The 18,131-nt window shown below is 51.3% G+C and overlaps 1 protein-coding gene across 4 annotated transcripts in view; it reads left to right on the plus strand.

The window, feature by feature from the left end:
• PARP9 (poly(ADP-ribose) polymerase family member 9) overlaps nucleotides 1-18,131 on the plus strand; it is an 88,432-nt gene that overhangs the window by 49,718 nt on the left and 20,583 nt on the right. For all 4 annotated transcript variants that reach the window (XM_075609925.1, XM_075609926.1, XM_075609923.1 and 1 more), the window contains exons 3-4: nucleotides 8,752-8,982; nucleotides 17,297-17,512. In XM_075609925.1, the coding sequence (XP_075466040.1) occupies nucleotides 8,752-8,982; nucleotides 17,297-17,512 (447 nt within the window). The remainder of the gene's footprint in view (nucleotides 1-8,751; nucleotides 8,983-17,296; nucleotides 17,513-18,131) is intronic.

The raw sequence follows: 18,131 nt of genomic DNA on the forward strand, positions 1-18,131 counted from the left end.
AAAAAGGCGACTTACAAATTAAATGGGGATACATTGGGGGAATCCTGGATGGAGAAGGATTTAGGAGTACTTGTAGACAGCAGGCTTAGCAATAGTGCCCAATGTCATGCAGTAGCTGCAAAGGCAAACAAGATCTTATCTTGCATCAAACGGGCAATGGATGGAAGGGAAATAAACATAATTATGCCCCTTTACAAAGCATTAGTAAGACCACACCTTGAATATGGAGTACAATTTTGGGCACCAATCCTAAGAAAATACATTATGGAACTAGAGAGAGTGCTGAGAAGAGCCACAAAATTAATAAAGGGGATGGACATTCTAACTTATGAGGAGAGGCTAGCTAAATTAGATTTATTTACATTAGAAAAGAGGCGTCTAAGAGGGGATATGATAACTATATACAAATATATTCAGGGACAATACAAAGAGCTTTCAAAAGAACTATTCATCCCACGGGCAGTACAAAGGACTCGGGACCATCCCTTAAGGTTGGAGGAAAGGAAATTTCACCAGCAACAAAGGAAAGGGTTCTTTACAGTAAGGGCAGTTACAATGTGGAATTCATTACCCATGGGGACTGTGATGGCAGATACAATAGATTTGTTCAAAAAAAGGTTGGACATCTATTTAGATGGGAAAGGTATACAGGGATATACCAAATAAGTATACATGGGAAGGATGTTGATCCAGGGATTAATCCGATTGCCAATTCTTGGAGTCAGGAAGGAATTAATTTTTCCCCTTAATGGGGTTTTTTGTTTGCCTTCCTCTGGATCAATAAGTAAGTATAGATATAGGATAAAGTATCTGTTGTCTAAATTTAGCATAGGTTGAACTTGATGGACGTACGTCTTTTTTCAACCTCATCTACTATGTAACTATGTAACTGTGTAACTATGTAACTGTGTAACTATGTAACTGTGTAACTATGTAACTATGTAACTATGTAACTATGTAACTGTGTAACTATGTAACTATGTAACTATGTAACTTAATTACTACAAATAATCCCCAGAGGGGACCTTAATTACTACAAATAATCCCAGGAGGGGACCTTAATTACTGCAAATAATCCCAGGAGGGGACCTTAATTACTGCAAATAATCCCAGGAGGGGACCTTAATTACTGCAAATAATCCCAGGAGGGGACCTTAATTACTGCAAATAATCCCAGGAGGGGACTTTAATTACTACAAATAATCCCAGGAGGGGACCTTAATTACTGCAAATAATCACAGAGGGGACCTTAATTACTACAAATAATCCCAGGAGGGGACCTTAATTACTACAAATAATCCCAGGAGGGGACCTTAATTACTACAACTAATCCCAGGAGGGGACCTTAATTACTACAAATAATCCCTGGAGGGGACCTTAATTACTACAAATAATCCCCTGATGGGACCTTAATTACTGCAAATAATCCCAGGAGGGGACCTTAATTACTGCAAATAATCCCAGGAGGGGACCTTAATTACTACAAATAATCCCCGGAGGGGACCTTAATTACTGCAAATAATCCCAGGAGGGGACCTTAAATACTACAAATAATCCCAGAGGGGACCTTAATTACTGCAAATAATCCCAGGAGGGGATCTTAATTACTACAAATAATCCCAGGAGGGGACCTAAATTACTACAAATAATTACAGAGGGGACCTTAATTACTACAAATAATCCCAGGAGGGGACCTTAATTACTTCAAATAATCCCAGGAGGGGACCTTAATTACTACAAATAATCCCAGGAGGGGACCTTCTGTGCGTTTTGGACAACCTGTGTGTTCAGGATAAACTGTGCCGATTCTGGATTACCTGTAAATGTGTCTGTGTGTGTTCTGGATAAGCGGTGTGTGTTCTGGATAACCTGTACATGTGTCTCTATGTGTGTGTGTTCTGGATAACCTGTACATGTGTCTCTATGTGTGTGTGTTCTGGATAACCTGTACATGTGTCTCTATGTGTGTGTGTTCTGGATAACCTGTACATGTGTCTCTGTGTGTGTGTGTGTGTTCTGGATAACCTGTGTGTGTGTTCTGGATAAGCGGTGTGTGTTCTGGATAACCTGTACATGTGTCTCTGTGTGTGTGTGTGTGTGTGTTCTGGATAACCTGTACATGTGTCTCTGTGTGTGTGTGTGTGTGTTCTGGATAACCTGTGTGTGTGTTCTGGATAACCCGGCCTGCTAGAACCCACCTGTATCAGGATACAGATTGCTTGTGATCACATTAGTGACACATTTCTGTACAGTAGGTGCTGCCTGGGACGGCTCAGACAGGATACAATAAGGGTAAAGCAGTATTAGAGGAGCTGTGCCAGGCGTTGTGTGATTAGGGTGCCGTGGGTGTGGGGTACACACTGTGCCAGGCGTTGTGTGATTAGGTTGCCGTGGGGTACACACTGTGCCAGGCGTTGTGTGATTAGGGTGCCGTGGGGTACACACTGTGCCAGGCGTTGTGTGATTAGGGTGCTGTGGGATACATACTGTGCCAGGCGTTGTGTGATTAGGGTGCCGTGGGTGTGGGGTACACACTGTGCCAGGCGTTGTGTGATTAGGTTGCCGTGGGGTACACACTGTGCCAGGCGCTGTGTGATTAGGGTGCTGTGGGGTACACACTGTGCCAGGCATTGTGTGATTAGGGTGCCGTGGGTGTGGGGTACACACTGTGCCAGGCATTGTGTGATTAGGGTGCCGTGGGTGTGGGGTACACACTGTGCCAGGCGTTGTGTGATTAGGTTGCCGTGGGGTACACACTGTGCCAGGCGCTGTGTGATTAGGGTGCTGTGGGGTACACACTGTGCCAGGCATTGTGTGATTAGGGTGCCGTGGGATACACACTGTGCCAGGCGTTGTGTGATTAGGGTGCCGTGGGGTACACACTGTGCCAGGCGTTGTGTGATTAGGGTGCCGTGGGAAACACACTGTGCCAGGCGTTGTGATTATGGTGCTGTGGGGTACACACTGTGCCAGGCGTTGTGTGATTAGGTGGCCGTAGGATACACACTGTGCCATGCGTTGTGTGATTAGGGTGCCGTGGGTGTGGGGTACACACTGTGCCAGGCATTGTGTGATTAGGTTGCCGTGGGGTACACACTGTGCCAGGCATTGTGTGATTAGGGTGCCGTGGGATACACACTGTGCCAGGCGTTGTGTGATTAGGGTGCAGTGGGAAACACACTGTGCCAGGCGTTGTGATTATGGTGCTGTGGGATACACACTGTGCCAGGCGTTGTGTGATTAGGGTGCCGTGGGATACACACTGTGCCAGGCGTTGTGTGATTAGGGTGCTCTGGGAAACACACGGTGCCAGGCGTTGTGTGATTAGGGTGCTGTGGGGTACACACTGTGCCAGGCGCTGTGTGATTAGGGTGCTGTGGGATACACACTGTGCCAGGCGTTGTGTGATTAGGTGGCCGTAGGATACACACTGTGCCATGCGTTGTGTGATTAGGGTGCCATGGGTGTGGGATATACACTGTGCCAGGCGTTGTGTGATTAGGGTGCTGTGGGATACACACTGTGCCAGGCATTGTGTGATTAGGGTGCTGTGGGATACACACTGTGCCAGGCGTTGTGTGATTAGGGTGCTGTGGATGTGGGATACACACTGTGCCAGGCGTTGTGTGATTAGGGTGCTGTGGGATACATACTGTGCCAGGCGTTGTGTGATTAGGGTGCCGTGGGTGTGGGGTACACACTGTGCCAGGCGTTGTGTGATTAGGTTGCCGTGGGGTACACACTGTGCCAGGCGCTGTGTGATTAGGGTGCTGTGGGGTACACACTGTGCCAGGCATTGTGTGATTAGGGTGCCGTGGGTGTGGGGTACACACTGTGCCAGGCATTGTGTGATTAGGGTGCCGTGGGTGTGGGGTACACACTGTGCCAGGCGTTGTGTGATTAGGTTGCCGTGGGGTACACACTGTGCCAGGCGCTGTGTGATTAGGGTGCTGTGGGGTACACACTGTGCCAGGCATTGTGTGATTAGGGTGCCGTGGGATACACACTGTGCCAGGCGTTGTGTGATTAGGGTGCCGTGGGGTACACACTGTGCCAGGCGTTGTGTGATTAGGGTGCCGTGGGAAACACACTGTGCCAGGCGTTGTGATTATGGTGCTGTGGGGTACACACTGTGCCAGGCGTTGTGTGATTAGGTGGCCGTAGGATACACACTGTGCCATGCGTTGTGTGATTAGGGTGCCGTGGGTGTGGGGTACACACTGTGCCAGGCGTTGTGTGATTAGGTTGCCGTGGGGTACACACTGTGCCAGGCATTGTGTGATTAGGGTGCCGTGGGATACACACTGTGCCAGGCGTTGTGTGATTAGGGTGCAGTGGGAAACACACTGTGCCAGGCGTTGTGATTATGGTGCTGTGGGATACACACTGTGCCAGGCGTTGTGTGATTAGGGTGCCGTGGGATACACACTGTGCCAGGCGTTGTGTGATTAGGGTGCTGTGGGAAACACACTGTGCCAGGCGTTGTGTGATTAGGGTGCTGTGGGGTACACACTGTGCCAGGCGCTGTGTGATTAGGGTGCTGTGGGATACACACTGTGCCAGGCGTTGTGTGATTAGGTGGCCGTAGGATACACACTGTGCCAGGCGTTGTGTGATTAGGGTGCCGTGGGTGTGGGATATACACTGTGCCAGGCGTTGTGTGATTAGGTGGCCGTAGGATACACACTGTGCATTGCGTTGTGTGATTAGGGTGCCATGGGTGTGGGATATACACTGTGCCAGGCGTTGTGTGATTAGGGTGCTGTGGGATACACACTGTGCCAGACATTGTGTGATTAGGGTGCTGTGGGATACACACTGTGCCAGGCGTGGTGTGATTAGGGTGCTGTGGATGTGGGATACACACTGTGCCAGGCGTTGTGCGATTAGGGTGCTGTGGGATACACACTGTGCCAGGCGTTGTGTGATTAGGGTGCCGTGGGTGTGGGGTACACACTGTGCCAGGCGTTGTGTGATTAGGTTGCCGTGGGGTACACACTGTGCCAGGCGCTGTGTGATTAGGGTGCTGTGGGGTACACACTGTGCCAGGCATTGTGTGATTAGGGTGCCGTGGGATACACACTGTGCCAGGCGTTGTGTGATTAGGGTGCCGTGGGGTACACACTGTGCCAGGCGTTGTGTGATTAGGGTGCTGTGGGAAACACACTGTGCCAGGCGTTGTGATTATGGTGCTGTGGGGTACACACTGTGCCAGGCGTTGTGTGATTAGGGTGCTGTGGGGTACACACTGTGCCAGGCGCTGTGTGATTAGGGTGCCGTAGGATACACACTGTGCCATGCGTTGTGTGATTAGGGTGCCGTGGGTGTGGGGTACACACTGTGCCAGGCGTTGTGTGATTAGGTTGCCGTGGGGTACACACTGTGCCAGGCGCTGTGTGATTAGGGTGCTGTGGGGTACACACTGTGCCAGGCATTGTGTGATTAGGGTGCCGTGGGATACACACTGTGCCAGGCGTTGTGTGATTAGGGTGCCGTGGGAAACACACTGTGCCAGGCGTTGTGATTATGGTGCTGTGGGATACACACTGTGCCAGGCGTTGTGTGATTAGGTGGCCGTAGGATACACACTGTGCCATGCGTTGTGTGATTAGGGTGCCGTGGGTGTGGGATATACACTGTGCCAGGCGTTGTGTGATTAGGGTGCTGTGGGATACACACTGTGCCAGGCATTGTGTGATTAGGGTGCTGTGGGGTACACATTATGCCAGGCATTGTGTGATTAGGGTGCTGTGGGATACACACTGTGCCAGGCGTTGTGTGATTAGGGTGCTGTGGGGTACACACTGTGCCAGGCGCTGTGTGATTAGGGTGCTGTGGGAAACACACTGTGCCAGGCGTTGTGTGATTAGGGTGCTGTGGGAAACACACTGTGCCAGGCGTTGTGTGATTAGGGTGCCGTGGGAAACACACTGTGCCAGGCGTTGTGTGATTAGGGTGCTGTGGGAAACACACTGTGCCAGGCATTGTGTGATTAGGGTGCTGTGGGAAACACACTGTGCCAGGCGTTGTGTGATTAGGGTGCCGTGGGAAACACACTGTGCCAGGCGTTGTGTGATTAGGGTGCTGTGGGAAACACACTGTGCCAGGCATTGTGTGATTAGGGTGCTGTGGGGTACACACTGTGCCAGGCGTTGTGTGATTAGGGTGCCGTGGGAAACACACTGTGCCAGGCATTGTGTGATTAGGGTGCCGTGGGAAACACACTGTGCCAGGCGTTGTGATTAGGGTGCTGTGGGGTACACACTGTGCCAGGCGTTGTGTGATTAGGTGGCCGTAGGATACACACTGTGCCATGCGTTGTGTGATTAGGGTGCCGTGGGTGTGGGATAAACACTCTGCCAGGCGTTGTGTGATTAGGGTGCCGTGGGATACACACTGTGCCAGGCGTTGTGTGATTAGGGTGCCGTGGGTGTGGGGTACACACTGTGCCAGGCGTTGTGTGATTAGGGTGCCGTGGGATACACACTGTGCCAGGCGTTGTGTGATTAGGGTGCCGTGGGATACACACTGTGCCAGGCGTTGGGTGATTAGGGTACTGTGGGTGTGGGATACACACTGTGCCAGGCGTTGTGCGATTAGGGTGCTGTGGGATACACACTGTGCCAGGCATTGTGTGATTAGGGTGCTGTGGGGTACACACTATGCCAGGCATTGTGTGATTAGGGTGCTGTGGGATACACACTGTGCCAGGCGTTGGGTGATTAGGGTACTGTGGGTGTGGGATACACACTGTGCCAGGCGTTGTGCGATTAGGGTGCTGTGGGATACACACTGTGCCAGGCATTGTGTGATTAGGGTGCTGTGGGGTACACATTATGCCAGGCATTGTGTGATTAGGGTGCTGTGGGATACACACTGTGCCAGGCGTTGTGTGATTAGGGTGCTGTGGGGTACACACTGTGCCAGGCGCTGTGTGATTAGGGTGCTGTGGGAAACACACTGTGCCAGGCGTTGTGTGATTAGGGTGCTGTGGGAAACACACTGTGCCAGGCGTTGTGTGATTAGGGTGCCGTGGGAAACACACTGTGCCAGGCGTTGTGTGATTAGGGTGCTGTGGGAAACACACTGTGCCAGGCATTGTGTGATTAGGGTGCTGTGGGAAACACACTGTGCCAGGCGTTGTGTGATTAGGGTGCCGTGGGAAACACACTGTGCCAGGCGTTGTGTGATTAGGGTGCTGTGGGAAACACACTGTGCCAGGCATTGTGTGATTAGGGTGCTGTGGGGTACACACTGTGCCAGGCGTTGTGTGATTAGGGTGCCGTGGGAAACACACTGTGCCAGGCATTGTGTGATTAGGGTGCCGTGGGAAACACACTGTGCCAGGCGTTGTGATTAGGGTGCTGTGGGGTACACACTGTGCCAGGCGTTGTGTGATTAGGTGGCCGTAGGATACACACTGTGCCATGCGTTGTGTGATTAGGGTGCCGTGGGTGTGGGATAAACACTCTGCCAGGCGTTGTGTGATTAGGGTGCCGTGGGATACACACTGTGCCAGGCGTTGTGTGATTAGGGTGCCGTGGGTGTGGGGTACACACTGTGCCAGGCGTTGTGTGATTAGGGTGCCGTGGGATACACACTGTGCCAGGCGTTGTGTGATTAGGGTGCCGTGGGATACACACTGTGCCAGGCGTTGGGTGATTAGGGTACTGTGGGTGTGGGATACACACTGTGCCAGGCGTTGTGCGATTAGGGTGCTGTGGGATACACACTGTGCCAGGCATTGTGTGATTAGGGTGCTGTGGGGTACACACTATGCCAGGCATTGTGTGATTAGGGTGCTGTGGGATACACACTGTGCCAGGCGTTGTGTGATTAGGGTGCTGTGGGGTACACACTGTGCCAGGCGCTGTGTGATTAGGGTGCTGTGGGATACACACTGTGCCAGGCGCTGTGTGATTAGGGTGCCGTGGGAAACACACTGTGCCAGGCGTTGTGTGATTAGGGTGCTGTGGGATACACACTGTACCAGGCGCTGTGTGATTAGGGTGCCGTGGGGTACACACTGTGCCAGGCGTTGTGTGATTAGGGTGCCGTGGGGTACACACTGTGCCAGGCGTTGTGTGATTAGGGTGCTGTGGGGTACACACTGTGCCAGGCGTTGTGTGATTAGGGTGCTGTGGGGTACACACTGTGCCAGGCGTTGTGTGATTAGGGTGCTGTGGGTGTGGGATACACACTGTTCCAGGCATTGTGTGATTAGGGTGCCGTGGGGTACACACTGTGCCAGGCGTTGTGTGATTAGGGTGCCGTGGCATTCACACTGTGCCAGGCATTGTGTGATTAGGGTGCCGTGGCATTCACACTGTGCCAGGCGTTGTGTGATTAGGGTGCTGTGGGTGTGGGATACACACTGTGCCAGGCGTTGTGTGATTAGGGTGCTGTGGCATTCACACTGTGCCAGGCATTGTGTGATTAGGGTGCCATGGCATTCACACTGTATCAGGCGTTGTGTGATTAGGGTGCTGTGGGGTACACACTGTTCCAGGTGTTGTGTGATTAGGGTGCTGTGGGGTACACACTGTTCCAGGCGTTGTGTGATTAGGGTGCCGTGGGGTACACACTGTGCCCGGCGTTGTGTGATTAGGGTGCTGTGGGATACACACTGTGCCAGGCGTTGTGTGATTAGGGTGCTGTGGGGTACACACTGTGCCCGGCGTTGTGTGATTAGGGTGCCGTGGGGTACACACTGTGACCGCAGTACTAATATCCTGTTTCTTCTCTTTACAGACTGACGTTATTGTAAATTCCGTCGATGCTTCTCTGGATCTTTCTTGTGGGAAAATCTCAGAAGCAATCCTGAAAAGAGCAGGTTCTGGTCTGCAAGCTGAAATCAGAAATAAAGTCGGATATGGATATGTGAGCAATGGCACAGTGATACCCACACAGGGACACAACCTCCCCTGCAGGTGTGTGTACCATGCTGTGTTACCGTACATGAGGTACCAGGGCTCAGAACAGGTGAGTGTTTTAGAATCAGACTGAAGGTCATACTGTATATACAGCTCAACCCCGTTATAGCGCGATCCGCTGTAACGTGGTTTGAGCGTGGACCCCGAATTAAAAAAAAAATATATATATTTATTTATTTTTGCACATACACTGCACACACTGCACACTCTCACAGCACACTGCATACTGCATACATTCGCAGCACACTGCACACACTCACAGCACACTGCATACACTCACAGTACACTGCACACACTCACAGCACACACAGCACACTACACACTCACAGCACACTGCACACACTCACAGCACACTGCACACACAGCACACTCACAGCATACACTCACAGCACACTGCATACACTCACAGCACACTGCACACACACACACACACACACACACTCACAGCACACTGACACACATACACTGACACACACAGTCTCACACAGTCAAATACACACACACACACACTGAGACACACTGTCTCTTTAAGAGAGCTTGCTCTCGCAAGACGGAAGCAGGAAGCAGAGACAGGGAGAAGAGCTGCCAGATGCCGGGTAAGTGCTGCGTGCGGTTGCCGCTGCCCCACCGGGTCTGGGAATGCTGGGAGAGTTCTCAGCTTTCCCCCTCCGGCGGACGCGGTACCACCACAAAAAAAAAAAACTTTGAAAAATGTATATATTTTTTTTTAGCGGTCATTTTTTTTTCCGCGACCCCGTTTATAACGCGGTGGTTGCGGGTGACCCCCGAGGACCGCGCTATAATGGGGTTAATCTGTGTTTGTTTGTATATATATATATATATATATAGAATCAAATTTCAGCTTGCACTCAATGTACTAAAAAACATCAACAGGTGCCAGTCTCTAATAATAATAACTAGCTGCTATACCCGGCGTTGCCCTTGATGTAATGTTCTGGCTCCCCCATCCTCCCTCTCAACTCCCTTCCCCCCCTCTTCACAGCTGTTCATGCTTCCCCTCCTTCCCCCCCTTCTCTCCTGACTCCCTCTCTCCTGACTCCCTCTCTCCCCCTCTCTCCTGACTCCCTCTCTCCTGACTCCCTCTCTCCCCCCTCTCTCCTGACTCCCTCTCTCCCCCCCCCTCTCCTGACTCCCTCTCCCCCCCCTCTCCTGACTCCCTCTCCCCCCCTCTCTCCTGACTCCCTCTCCCCCCCCACTCTCCTGACTCCCTCTCTCCCCCCCCTCTCTCCTGACCCTCTCCCCCACCCTCTCTCCTGACTCCCCCCCTCTCTCCTGACTCCCCTCCCTCTCTCCTGACTGACTCCCCCCCCTCTCTCCTGACTCTCTCCCCCACCCTCTCTCCTGACTCCCCCCCTCTCTCCTGACTCCCCCCCCCTCTCTCCTGACTGACTCCCCCCCCCCCTCTCTCCTGACTGACTCCCCCCCCCCTCTCTCCTGACTGAATACCACCCCCCGCCTGCCCGCTGTGCGCCGCCATCTTACCGGGGGCAGCTGCAGGAGGAAGGGGGTCCTTCCGGAGGCTTCCGCCCACTCGGCGCTGCCATCTTACCAGAGGCAGCTGCAGGAGGGAGGGGGGCCTTCCGGAGGCTGCCTGCCCACTGCCTGTCCCCGCGGTGGGGAGGGAGGGAAGTGAGCGGTGGGGAGGGAGGGAAGTGAGCGGTGGGGAGGGAGAGAAGTGAGCACCGGGGAGGGAGGGAAGTGAGCGTTGGCGGCTGGGGCAGGAGGGCCGCGCTTCCCCTCCGTCCGGGAGCCGGTGCAGGGCGGTGCACGTGAGGGTGAGTGTGATGGGGGGGTGGGGGGGAAGAGGAGAGAGAGAGAGTGTGTGTGTGTGTGGCCGAGGGGGAAGAGAGTGGCAGTTGGGTGATGTCATAGATCCACCAATCTGATTGGCCAGAGGCTGAGTACCAATCAGATTCACCGCATCTAGCACTAACCTTTCGATTTTATATATTAAGATAATAGAACAACATTACCATTGTCACGTCCGGTAACAGAAGACTGCACTCAGATCAGTATAAGCAAAAAAGTCTGTATTAGGCATCAGTACAAAATGAACAGGTCACTCAATCCGACGTTTCGGGGGGTGCACCCCCCTTAAGAAAGGTTCCACTCCGGAACCGAAACGTCGGTTGGGGCGACCTGTTCATTTTGTACTGATGCCTAATACAGACTTTTTTGCTTATACTGATCTGAGTGCTGTTTTCCTTTACCGGACGTGAGAATGGTAATGTTGTTCTATCTATCTATCTATCTATCTATCTATCTATCTATCTATCTATCTATCTATATATATATATATATATATATATATATATATATATATATATATATATATAAATCTCCAATAAATCAGGTGCTGTTTGTCAGTGCTGGTTTTGCCTGTTTTACAGTTAAGAAACTTTAATAAATACACGAGGAGGGTTCTGACCGTTACCGGTCCTGTATTGTCCTTTATTCCATTCTTATGTTACCATCTATTGGTTGGGGCGGGAGGGTCAGCTACATAACAGCGCACAGGGGCGGGAAAAAGTTTGGGAACCGCAAGGATAATTACGGAAATACCATAGATTTTCCATGATATTCTTAAATATCCAATTGGGTTTATATTCACCAATTCCATGTCTTTTGAAACGAAATGATGTATTATGAGCAGTGTTTCCTCCTGGCGATCCTTCCAGGAGCACCATTCTTGTTCAGTCTTTTTGTGATAGTTGAGCCATGAAAACTCACATTAGCCAAAGCGAGAGGGACCTGCCGATCCCTGGATGTTACTTCCATGGAATTGGTTAATATAAATAAACCCTATTGGATACTTAAGAAAAGACTGGTTTTGATTCAAGACGGTTATCATATAATTTCCGTCATTATCTTTGGGGTTCACCAACGTTTTCTTGCCCCTGTATATGGCTTCTTCTCTCACACCCCCAACACCAGCCAACCACTGACCCCCTCAGTAATTCTCATGCTGCCCTTTCACCTCGGCTTGTTCTGCCTCCCCCTGCAGCACTGTCCCCCGTCCCGACCTTTATTACACTGTGCCCCGTCCCGACCTTTATAACACTGTCCCCCGTCCCGACCTTTATTACACTGTGCCCCGTCCCGACCTTTATTACACTGTGCCCCGTCCCGACCTTTATTACACTGTCCCCCGTCCCGACCTTTATTACACTGTGCCCCGTCCCGACTTTTATTACACTGTGCCCCGTCCCGACCTTTATTACACTGTGCCCCGTCCCGACCTTTATTACACTGTGCCCCGTCCCGACCTTTATTACACTGTCCCCCGTCCCGACCTTTATTACACTGTCCCCCGTCCCGATCTTTATTACACTGTCCCCCGCCCCGACCTTTATTACACTGTGCCCCGTCCCGACCTTTATTACACTGTCCCCCGTCCCGACCTTTATTACACTGTGCCCCGTCCCGACCTTTATTACACTGTGCCCCGTCCCGACCTTTATTACACTGTCCCCCGTCCCGACCTTTATTACACTGTGCCCAGTCCCGACCTTTATTACACTGTCCCCCGTCCCGACCTTTATTACACTGTGCCCCGTCCCGACCTTTATTACACTGTCCCCCGTCCCGAACTTTATTACACTGTCCCCCGTCCCGACCTTTATTACACTGTCCCCCGTCCCGACCTTTATTACACTGTGCCCCGTCCCGACCTTTATTACACTGTGCCCCGTCCCTATCTTTATTACACTGTGCCCCGTCCCGACCTTTATTACACTGTCCCCCGTCCCGACCTTTATTACACTGTCCCCCGTCCCGACCTTTATTACACTGTCCCCCGTCCCGACCTTTATTACACTGTCCCCCGTCCCGACCTTTATTACACTGTGCCCCGTCCCGACCTTTATTACACTGTGCCCCGTCCCGACCTTTATTACACTGTCCCCCGTCCCGACCTTTATTACACTGTGCCCCGTCCCGACCTTTATTACACTGTCCCCGTCCCGACCTTTATTACACCGTCCCCCGTCCCGACCTTTATTACACTGTGCCCCGTCCCGACCTTTATTACACTGTGCCCCGTCCCTATCTTTATTACACTGTCCCCCGTCCCGACCTTTATTACACTGTCCCCCGTCCCGACCTTTATTACACTGTCCCCCGTCCCGACCTTTATTACACTGTCCCCCGTCCCGACCTTTATAACACTGTCCCCCGTCCCGACCTTTATTACACTGTGCCCCGTCCCGACCTTTATTACACTGTGCCCCGTCCCGAACTTTATTACACTGTGCCCCGTCCCGACCTTTATTACACTGTGCCCCGTCCCGACCTTTATTACACTGTCCCCCGTCCCGACCTTTATTACACTGTCCCCCGTCCCGATCTTTATTACACTGTCCCCCGCCCCGACCTTTATTACACTGTGCCCCGTCCCGACCTTTATTACACTGTGCCCCGTCCCGACCTTTATTACACTGTCCCCCGTCCCGACCTTTATTACACTGTCCCCCGTCCCGACCTTTATTACACTGTGCCCCGTCCCGACCTTTATTACACTGTGCCCAGTCCCGACCTTTATTACACTGTCCCCCGTCCCGACCTTTATTACACTGTGCCCCGTCCCGACCTTTATTACACTGTCCCCCGTCCCGACCTTTATTACACTGTCCCCCGTCCCGACCTTTATTACACTGTCCCCCGTCCCGACCTTTATTACACTGTCCCCCGTCCCGACCTTTATTACACTGTGCCCCGTCCCGACCTTTATTACACTGTGCCCCGTCCCGACCTTTATTACACTGTCCCCCGTCCCGAACTTTATTACACTGTCCCCCGTCCCGACCTTTATTACACTGTCCCCCGTCCCGACCTTTATTACACTGTGCCCCGTCCCGACCTTTATTACACTGTCCCCCGTCCCGACCTTTATAACACTGTCCCCCGTCCCGACCTTTATTACACTGTCCCCCGTCCCGACCTTTATTACACTGTGCCCCGTCCCGACCTTTATTACACTGTGCCCCGTCCCGACCTTTATTACACTGTCCCCCGTCCCGACCTTTATTAACTCTGTCCCCCGTCCCGACTTTTATTACACTGTCCCCCGTCCCGACCTTTATTACACTGTGCCCTGTCCCGACCTTTATTACACTGTGCCCCATCCCGACCTTTATTACACTGTCCCCCGTCCCGACCTTTATTACACTGTGCCCCGTCCCGACCTTTATTATACTGTCCCCCGTCCCGACCTTTATTACACTGTGCCCCGTCCCGACCTTTATTACACTGTCCCCCGTCCCGACCTTTATTACACTGTGCCCCGTCCCGACCTTTATTACACTGTCCCCCGTCCCGACCTTTATTAACTCTGTCCCCCATCCCGACCTTTATTACACTGTCCCCCGTCCCGATCTTTATTACACTGTGCCCCGTCCCGACCTTTATTACACTGTCCCCCGTCCCGACCTTTATTACACTGTCCCCCGTCCCGACCTTTATTAACTCTGTCCCCCGTCCCGACCTTTATTACACTGTGCCCCGTCCCGACCTTTATTACACTGTGCCCCGTCCCGACCTTTATTACACTGTGCCCCGTCCCGTCCTTTATTACACTGTCCCCCGTCCCGACCTTTATTACACTGTGCCCCGTCCCGACCTTTATTACACTGTCCCCCGTCCCGACCTTTATTACACTGTGCCCCGTCCCGACCTTTATTACACCGTGCCCCGTCCCGACCTTTATTACACCGTCTCCCGTCCCGACCTTTATTACACCGTCTCCCGTCCCGACCTTTATTACACCGTCTCCCGTCCCGACCTTTATTACACCGTCCCCCGTCCCGACCTTTATTACACTGTCCCCCGTCCCGACCTTTATTACACTGTCCCCCGTCCCGACCTTTATTACACTGTCCCCGTCCCGACCTTTATTACACTGTGCCCCGTCCCGACCTTTATTACACTGTCCCCCGTCCCGACCTTTATTACACTGTCCCCGTCCCGACCTTTATTACACTGTGCCCCGTCCCGACCTTTATTACACTGTGCCCCGTCCCGACCTTTATTACACTGTCCTCCGTCCCGACCTTTATTACACTGTCCCCGTCCCGACCTTTATTACACTGTGCCCCGTCCCGACCTTTATTACACTGTCCCCCGTCCCGACCTTTATTACACTGTCCCCCGTCCCGACCTTTATTACACTGTCCCCCGTCCCGACCTTTATTACACTGTCCCCCGTCCCGACCTTTATTACACTGTGCCCCGTCCCGACCTTTATTACACTGTCCCCCGTCCCGACCTTTATTACACTGTCCCCCGTCCCGACCTTTATTACACTGTGCCCCGTCCTGACCTTTATTACACTGTGCCCTGTCCCGACCTTTATTACACTGTCCCCCGTCCCGACCTTTATTAACTCTGTCCCCCGTCCCGACCTTTATTACACTGGCCCCCGTCCCGACCTTTATTACACTGTCCCCCGTCCCGACCTTTATTACACTGTGCCCCGTCCCGACCTTTATTACACTGTGCCCCGTCCCGACCTTTATTACACTGCCCCCCGTCTCGACCTTTATTACACTGTGCCCCGTCCCGACCTTTATTACACTGCCCCCCGTCCCGACCTTTATTACACTGTCCCCCGTCCCGACCTTTATTACACTGTGCCCCGTCCCGACCTTTATTACACTGTCCCCCGTCCCGACCTTTATTACACTGTCCCCCGTCCCGACCTTTATTACACTGTGCCCCGTCCCGACCTTTATTACACTGCCCCCCCCCCAGCTAGAAAATATCAGTCCTAATAAGAAATCTCATCGCCGACTCATCAGACTACCGCTAACAAACGGTGACCGATCCCAGGCAGTATGTAGTGTCCCGAGCTCGTGGGACACACGCTTAGTAATCCCCCAAACAGCCCCTCAGTGTGTGCAGGCAGTATAGGGGGTTATCGCTGTCACTCACTGCGGGAGCTTCCAAAGTCACGTCCCACAATGCCTTGCTGCTGTGAATGCAAAGCATTGTGGGAAGCTCCTGCTGTAAGTGACTGTCTGATCCCATCTGTACGTGTTTATAGCCTCGGAAAGTCGTATTTTATTTTCGATGATTTTACAGTTGGTTAAACAGCAGCGTGAGGAAATCCAAATCGTTTTTCTACATTAATAATAGTAATAATAGTAATAATAGTAATAATATAGGGTTAGTGTCTGTTTTCTGGTTTTAAGCTGCAATAAACCTTTACTTTCTAACGTGATAATGCACTTATCCAGCCGTAGTGTATCTGACAGTGTGCAGAGCGCCAGCACAGAAAGGGTTACATGTGTCACGTAAAAGTTACATGTGAATGGGGTTACACGTGTAACAGTAACATGTGAATGGGGTTACACGTGTAACAGTAACATGTGAATGGGGTTACACGTGTCACGGTAACATGTGAATGGGGTTACACGTGTAACAGTAACGTGAATGGGGTTACACGTGTAACAGTAACATGTGAATGGGGTTACACGTGTAACAGTAACATGTGAATGGGGTTACACGTGTCACGGTAACATGTGAATGGGGTTACACGTGTAACAGTAACGTGAATGACGTTACACGTGTAACAGTAACGTGAATGGGGTTACACGTGTAACAGTAACATGTGAATGGGGTTACACGTGTAACAGTAACATGTGAATGGGGTTACACGTGTCACGGTAACATGTGAATGGGGTTACACGTGTAACAGTAACGTGAATGGGGTTACACGTGTAACAGTAACATGTGAATGGGGTTACACGTTTCACGGCAACATGTGAATGGGGTCACACTTGTAATATGTGAATGGGGTTACATGAATAACCGTAACATGTGAATGGGGTTACACTTGTAACATGTGAATTGGGTTACACGAGTAACAGTAACATGTGAATGGGGTTACACGTGTAACATGTGAATTGGGTTACACGAGTAACAGTAACATGTGAATGGGTTACACGTGTAACATGTGAATTGGGTTACACGAGTAACAGTAACATGTGAATGGGGTTACACGTGTAACAGTAACATGTGAATGGGGTTACACGTGTAATGGTAACATGTGAATGGGGTTACACGTGTCACGGTAACATGTGAATGAGGTTACTCTTGTCACGGTAACATGTGAATGGGGTTACATGTGTCACAGTAACATGTGTATGGGGTTACATGTATAACAGTAACGTGAACGGGGTCACACGTGTCACAGTAACATGTGAATGGGGTCACACGTGTCATAGTAACATGTGAATGGGGTCACACGTGTCACAGTAACATGTGAATGGGGGTCACACTTGTCACAGTAACATGGCATGTGGTTACACGTGTCACAGTAACACGTGAATGATCATTTCCTGCAGATGCTGGGTGACGTGGTATCTTGGTGCTTGGCGCTGGCACACGGAGGCGGTTTTTCTTCCATCTCATTTCCGGCTTTGGGAACAGGAAACTTGGGTTTTCCCAAACGGACCGTGGCTGACATCATGACGCGCGCAGTCTCCATGTTTGCGCAGTCTCAGCACCGGATCATGGACGTGTATTTTGTGATTCACCCTGAGGACAGAGACACTTTCCAGGCGAGTTACATGTGTCTGTGTAAATATTATATGGAAATGGTCAGATTGTGTATGTATATATGTATGTATATATGTATGTATGTATGTATATATGCAGTGGTCGACAAATCACCAAAAAATCTACTCGCCACCTAGTACCAAACGTGTGATGCCTGGGCCAATAGGAGCTCGCCACGATGTTAAATCCACTCGCCCAGGGCCTGCAAATGTATAGGTTTGTCGAACACTGTATATATGTATGTATATATGTGTATATATGTATGTGATTTGGATCAGAACAATCGTCTGCAGAGTATCTGTCCCCGTCCTGATTAGTTTCCTACGTAGGTAATGCGTGCACTGAGAAAAAAATCACGCTGACACACGTTCAGTATGATAATGTCTGACTTTATTCCTACAGAGCCTGCGTTCATATACAGGGGCTGTATGGGAGGGGGTTTGTATGCAAAAGAGCTGTCTCAGTGGTTCTTTGTTAGGTCTCAGTCCTTGTATGGTCTTGTTGTTATGATTTATGGTCTTGTTATTGTAGGTTTTCTTGGACACATCAGCATTTGAGGGAATTCCTCGGTGCCATCTTCCTTACTTGAAGGGAGGGGTAACTGCGGTAGCCATTTTGAGT

The sequence above is a fragment of the Ascaphus truei genome, chromosome 7 (genome assembly GCF_040206685.1).
Source record: "Ascaphus truei isolate aAscTru1 chromosome 7, aAscTru1.hap1, whole genome shotgun sequence".
Lineage (NCBI taxonomy): Eukaryota > Metazoa > Chordata > Amphibia > Anura > Ascaphidae > Ascaphus > Ascaphus truei.